Below are 7,500 nucleotides of genomic sequence, written 5' to 3' on the forward strand. Positions count from 1 at the left end.
CTCAGCAAACTGCGGCTGCCCAAGGAGCCCGACGTGGAGGAGGAGCAGGAGAAGATCCCCGACGCGCTGCTGTCGCTCTACAACAGCACCGAGGAGATGCTGAAGGAGCAGCAGGCGATGCCGCCGCCCGTCTCCACACAGCAGGAGGAGGAGGAGTACTTCGCCAAGGAGCTGCACAAGTTCATCATGAAGCCAGGTGAGTTGGTTGGTACCATGATGATGACCTCAATAACCTGCAGTGTACAGTAAGTCAGTGGTTCTCAACCCTGTGTGTCGAACGTTTGACAGCTGTTTAGAACTTGAACCCTAGTGTTCCCCCTCGTCTGGGGGGAAACATTCGGCAAATATAGCAGATCTACACGTCGCATTGAGATGTGTTGTGAGCTTTTAGATCAGCTATTTTCGGCAGGTGTAGGATGAAAAACGGAGAGGGCCCATAAAACCCGGCCTGGGGGATTCCGGTCAACTAAGTATAGGGTTTAAGTTGTAAACAGCACTAGAGTCAGGCGTTATATGTAAATAAGTAAGTAGCCATGGGAACCTATGGCTCAGAGCCATGTGGCCCATAGGAGCCTATCTCCTGTTTTTATTGATTGAATATTTATTAGTCAGAAATGCAAACAGCACGAGGTACACTCAGACATTAAAGCTAAAAGGATAACACAAAGAAAGTCCTTGGGGACTTGTTTCCATTGTGGTCCTATGTATTCCAATCATCAACATAGCATTAAATAAATCTACACAATTATACAAAGAATCTACAAATACAAACACTATACAGTATGTACAAAGGAGGAAAAAAGTCAGCAGTGAATGACACCTCCTTTCGATGGGAAAATGACATTGACCCCCCCTTGTGGTCTCCTGATAGATTATTTTTCAGTGTGTTACGTATCCTTTAATGGATGGTGTCAGGGCATTCCACATTTCGGTGGCAGAGCTCAGTAGAATGAGAATTTTCCCATGTTTGTTCTAAATAAGGGTGGTACCAGATAATGGTCGCTCTAGTGTTGTGGCTGTGGGTGTCACTCACCTTTTTGAAGTAGTTAGACGGGTGTGAGGGTATAGAGGGCACTGTCCCTTTGACTATCTTAAATACCAATCCTACTTTTGTTTGCTCAACCCTGTCTTCTACCCCTGAGCCATCGCAAACTAGCAAAGTGTGTTGGAATTAGGCGGGCCATGGGCTTAAGGCAGAGAAGTAGTCGTATGAGTTTGTTTTGACATTGAGATGTTGGAGAACCAAGAGGTGCATGACGCTAGTATGTCACAGGGACTTACCCCCCACATCCAACCCTTGATGCTGAGTGCCAAGCAGGGAGGCGTTGGGTCCTAGTTTTATACAGTAGTCTTTGGTATGACCCGGCCAGGGATTGAACCCCGACCCCCCAGTCTCAGGGCGGACAATCTAACCAAAAGGCCACTGACCTTGAAGATTTTGTCATTTGTCAGCCTTTTCATTTTAGGTTTTTGATTATTTGGGTTTTCAAGATTTTCAGCCATTGTGTGGGTTAATGCAAACATGCAACCATACAGTACATGCACACATATGCATTCGGACATGCACATCAAAACACCTATCCAACTGGATTTGAACCACGGTCATCTGCATGGGAACCCAAACATATACCGCTGTTTCAAAGGGGAACACCCCTCCCCCAGTTGTTATTATTAGAACTCAAAGGGGTTGCCATGTGAGTTATTCTTTTTATTAGGAGATTATTAGTCTCCTGGTATTCGGGCAGCGAGCCCACAATGTAAACTCCTGGATTCAAATCCAGGGTAACAAAACCTACCACTCATCAGAAGACACACACACACACGCACGCACGCACGCACGCACGCACGCACGCACGCACGCACACACACACATGTGCCACTGGAGTGCGAGAAGGCACTCTGGTCATGGTTCAAGTCTTGTATCATCCAATGCTGGAAGTCAACCTGTAATGCAAAACAGCAGTCACTACCACATGTAGTCACTGCCATTGGATTCTTATGGCCGTAAATTTGCTCTCAACATGTGTTTTATGCGCGCGCGCGCACACACACACACACACACACACACACACACACACACACACACACACACACACACACACACACACACACACGCATCACTGTGCAGAAAGCTGGTGGGGATCAGAGATCACAGCCGCATGCAGTCAGTGGGGCTCTGGCTTGCATCTGTTGTGATGCTCTACATGCACGGCTCCCATGGTATCTGTGGCATTTTTACTGCTCCATTGTTTACTCGGCTGGCTCCAGTGTTTTGGCCAACTTTTCCTGGGCCTCTAATTGTGGAATGAGCTCTCAGCTGTGTATTATACCGAACACCTTTATCCCATTCAATCCGGGATACGCATCTCTGTCATTTTAGATTTCTTTGGCTACTAAAAAAATTGCAGATATACAAGCTCATAGCGCGGCACTCGTCATCATGAAAATCATGAAAATTTGTGCAAATCTTTACAAATGTCTTCTAAATCCTAACAGTTTTTTTTTTTAAACGTATGTTGTTATATCAGTGGTTCTCAAACTTTTTCATGTCAAGGACCCCCAAAATGATATGTTTTTGGCCGCCGATCCCCATCAAAATATGTTGTTCCAGAGACCCCCACAGAAGCAAAGATTTGAGTAAAAAATGTTTTTGAGTAAAAAACGTGTGTATTCAAAGATTTGCACAAATGTTCAAGATTTTTGAATAGCCAAAGTATGAAATGATGGTTATAGCTCAGATCTAAAATGACACAGATACGTTGCAGGATTGGATGGGTTATAGCTGCTGGGTTCCATTTCTGTGTTCCTCTGTTGAGTGCAGGCCTATGCAATACAGTCTTCAGTGGTTCTCAGCCTTTGTTTGAGCTCTGGACCACTAGCATATTCCAAACGATCTTCAAGGACCACCCCACCACACCTCCCACAACAACATGTATATTTAGTATACAAGTAAGACCCGCGAACGCTGGAAGCGAACGCAGCTCGAAACTGTCCTCTTTTCAACTTGCCATCCGGCCTGCACACTGTAGTGCACTCTGGCGCACTCTGGCGGCTGCACACAGGCAGTGCACGCACACAGACACACACACACAACCCGAGCAGGGTTTCATAGTAAGCGAACGCGGAAGGAGGCGCGGCGAAAGGCATGACAGTCATTTCTGTTTTGTTGTATTTCTGTATTACATTTTAACATTAATGTAACTTTCCTCTTCTAACCCGGATTTGAACCCAGATTCCCAGGAGCTAATAGAGCCTGCCATGCTTGCTCAGGGGATAGATTGAATCTTGAACATCGGGTCAGAATTCGGGTCAGATCCTGTGTCTATAGGTGAGACATGACCTTTGACACAAACTAAATGTCTCAATAGAAGAGCAGGGAGACAAAATACAACCACCCCAATTGCACAAGTTATATTGTATTAACATACTCTACCATACAGATTGGACAAAATTACATTTTATTCATTAAAAAAAGTTACATAGTACCGCTTTAAAGCAGGATTTATAATTAGTTACATGCCCGTTTCGCAAGCAACAAAGTATGGCAAGCCCTTAACAGTCATTATTTAATTTTCACAATTTTTAAAAGCCCCACACTATGCATATTAGTTCAAGAATGTTCAGATATTTGATGGACATATATTTTGATTGAACAAAAGGTGCAATCTATATTTATTCAAATCATTTGAAAACATTTTCCCACGGACCATTTGTAGTTATGCCACGGACCACTAAGGGGTTCACGGACCGCTGGTTGAGAAACCAGTGCAGTATACAGCGCTCTTTCAGCACCCTGGCATCCTCCCTATGCCTACGCTTTTAACGAGCACTTCAAAAGAGAAAACGTTGAGCGGACGGAGCTCGCTCAGGGGGCGCACAGAAAACCCCAACAACAGAAGAACCTTCAGAAAACGATGGCAATCGTTTGGTTCTGCTTTGATGGGTGCCAAAGAACACAAGAGAAAGACACACAGCACACTCCTTCACCCTCATTCTGTCTCTCCGTTCTCTTTCTCGCTCTCTCTCCCTCTCTCTCTCTCGTTCTCTGGCCTTCCCTCGGGAACCAGGGGGTTTCCTGTAACTCGAGCCCTGGGTTCTCCCTTCCTCGCCCTGTCACTTCTCCTCTCCACCCTTATCTCCTTCTAATATCTTTTCCCCTTCTCTCTCTTTCTCTCTCTCTCTCCCTTCCTCTCTTTGCCCCCAACCACCCCCCCCCCCCTCTCTCTCCATCTCCCTCCTCCTCCTCCGTCTTCCTGAGCTTATTATCTGTGTGTTTGTGACATGGCAGCTTGGCAGGAAGGAAGGCCAGGCCCGGCGATAGCCGCTGAGTTTGTGAGTCAGGTCCGGTATAAGCGGTGCCCATAGGGAGCCTGTGTTTCCTATCTCTGTGGTGAACCAAATACCACAGTCTTACCAAACCAAACACATTCTTACCCCCTTACCCCCTCCCCCCCTCTTAACAGTGCTCTATAGACTGCATGGTTGACCCATACTGCCAAGTCCAGAGTGTTAAAGGTGCTGTAAGTGGTAATATATTGTTAAAATAATGGTTAAATGTTGTTAACATTATAATCATGCTAATATTATGATAATATATTTGTTCAGTAACAGGGGTCTCTCCAGCTCTTTAGTAAAACAAAAAAAAAACATGTTCTGGCCCTGGATAGCAATGTTATCCAATCAGGAGAGTGAACTCTACAGGATACTGGATAAACATGTGAAATTGGAACTGTTTGGATGAAATTGGTGTCCCGACTCCCACCTGAAACGTATCTTTCTGTTTACTAAAGAGCTCGATAGACGGGGAGACCCCCCTGTTAATGAACACACATGCTATAGCAATGAGTACTATCAGAATATAGAGCGTGTAAAATAAATTACATGTAATGTTACGAGTGCGTCATGTGTCAGTTGTTAGAAAGTATGGGTGAAAAGTAGTGTTTTGTTGAAACCAATTCTAAAACATATTGTTATTGTCAAATGTGCGCGACTAATGGCAGAACAAGGATTGTATTTTCAGTCAAAACCTCCCCCTCGGTCGTTTCTGTCCGTGGTTCATTTTCCTGGAAGAAACACCAGCTTGCCTCCGAGCAACCTGCAGGCAGGCATTATCCGTGTTCAAGATCATTTTATAACTTAATACTTTTAGTCTCTGTTACGGCAGTTTGTGCGGTGGGTTAGAATTAGATCAAATCCCTGCCAGCCGATGAATGGAGACGTCCTTCCCTCCAAGCAGCACGCACAAATCCACCTCTCCCGCTTAGAATATGGCGTGTCGAACCGAAAGCTAATTCAACCTTGAACACAGACTGACGTATTTAGACGAAAATGAAGTGGAAAATGAGGTGCATTTCATGTTTTGTTTAAAAGGAGAGGAACTAGGCAATAGGTTCTGCGTGGGAGAAGAGTGGTTGTTTAATTTAGCATCTTAATCTTCACAGATTAAGACGCGGTAGGCCTACTGTACCACCATGCGATGAACAAAGTGTGTGTGTGTGTGTGGGGGGTCTGTCATTAGCCTTATGCTACGTTCGCTAGCAGCACGATGCGTGTCGCTGAGTTGCCGTTAAAGTGTTGCTCAACGCGCTCGTTGGCGTCATCTGCGTGTGGGCGCGTCCAACGAGAGATCGCTTTACCGTGTCACTGGTGCCCTGAAATTGTTTTTAAGCCAGCTCAAATTTCTTTTGTAGCTTTTGTAGTTACAAACTGACAGGTCGGGCGTCAGTTTGTATGTCGCTGGCTTCCTTTGAAAATGACTTGTAGCATGTGGCCTTGTCACTGTGAACACAAATTAGTCGGATCTAGTTTCATCTCCTTGGGCTAACCTATTCTTTAGCATATTTTAATGGTAAAGGGTGCATTTACTGTATAGCGCCTTCAAGGAGGAGGAATCCATGCCGTCGGTGTATTTACAATTATTTGTAAATATTTTACAAATAATTGTAAATAAATGGCTAATAAATGGCTACATTTAAAATAATATTTTAAATGTAGCCATTTATCGAATATTTTCGTAGCAATTATACTATCTATCGATAGGGAATAATCAAGAAGTGTGTTTAAACAAACACAACTATATATATTGATATATCAACAAATCAACAGGTAAAAAAATCTAATAGATTTTCTTTATAATCAACAATATCGATTAGTGTGATTAACCACTTGAGCCCTATTTTTCATCAGGTAAATGGTGTCCGCAAACATAGCGGAAAATAGCCAATCTACGAGCTCACAATGCGTCAATGCCTTGAGGCTGTAGAACTGCTATTGATCTTGTTTTATCAGCTTGTAGATCAGCTTATTTTCACCGGATGTTGGCCCCAGAATAGGGCCGGGACGGTAGGGTTCATGTGGAAGGTGGTGCATGGGAGGGTGGAGCTGACGGTACGGACTGGAGGAGGCAGGTATTTAGGCTTTGTTGCTGGAATCTGGTTCCTCCCGCTGGTAATTACAGAGCTGTCTCTCTGCCTGTCACAACAGCTGTCCCTGGCTTACCTGGGGATAGGCGCTGATTAAACACACAAATCCCCCCCCACACCCATATGCTAGCATGCAGGGACGCCGTGCACATGCATGGATTAAAGTTCTCAGTCGCCATGACTGATTTCAGTCATTTGGATTCCATGGAAGCCGTGCATGTCTTCTATGGAAGCATGTTGCGCACCGAAAATAGCCGATATCACAACAGGGAGCTTATAGATCGGTTTATTTTATTCGTTATTTTAAGATTAAAGAGTGTTTGAAGTGATAAAACTAGCAATGCATCTTCCATAAACATGAATGGTCTCAGAAAGTCATAAAAGGTTAATGCCTCAAATCTGTGATTTCTCCAACTGGTTGGCTGTATGTGGAACAGCAGAAACATAAGTTTAGAATGATAATACCTAAACGTCATCATTAAACTTTCAGTCGTGAGATTTTATTTTGCTTTATTCCGTGCACATGCTAATTCCCCCCCCCCCCATATCTAGAAGCGCATCGGGCTCTGTACACTGCTGGAAACACAACACCTTCCTTCAAGTGTAATTATAGATGCTTATACATACACTGTGTGTGTGTGTGTGTGTGTGTGTGTGTGTGTGTGTGTGTGTGTGTGTGTGTGTGTGTGTGTGTGTGTGTGTGTGTGTGTGTGTGTGTGTGTGTCAGTTCAGACTTGATAAAACCCAATTCCTGATCTGATTCTGGATTGGGTCACAGATCTGATATTGAGCTTCAGATGTAGCCTAAAGAATTGGTTCTCAAACTTTTTTTAATTTCAAGGACTCCCATAACTCTGTGGGTCCATTTGGTTCCATTTTCGTATTGTGAGTCTTCGTTCAAATTGCATTCATACAGACTGAGTGTGCTCGTTTTTGTTTCTACTTTGTCCATTTACACTCAGAGTTATAGACCTGTAAGGGTCCATATGGAACCCCCTCAGGTCCCTGGACCCCACTTACCAACAATGGCCTAAAAATATATAGTCCAATGTGTAATACCTACATTTGGAGGCAGTTT

General features: G+C 44.2%; 1 protein-coding gene across 1 annotated transcript in view; it reads left to right on the top strand.

Moving 5' to 3' along the window:
• LOC308086083 (transforming growth factor beta-1 proprotein-like) overlaps positions 1-7,500 on the top strand; it is a 28,687-nt gene that overhangs the window by 2,125 nt on the left and 19,062 nt on the right. Inside the window, exon 2 of the mRNA XM_080429453.1 lies at positions 1-196. This exon is cut by the window's left edge and continues 1,086 nt beyond it. Coding sequence (XP_080285579.1) covers positions 1-196 — 196 coding nt within the window. The remainder of the gene's footprint in view (positions 197-7,500) is intronic.

This window comes from Gymnoscopelus braueri (assembly GCF_963280865.1).
Source record: "Gymnoscopelus braueri genome assembly, chromosome: 5".
Lineage (NCBI taxonomy): Eukaryota > Metazoa > Chordata > Actinopteri > Myctophiformes > Myctophidae > Gymnoscopelus > Gymnoscopelus braueri.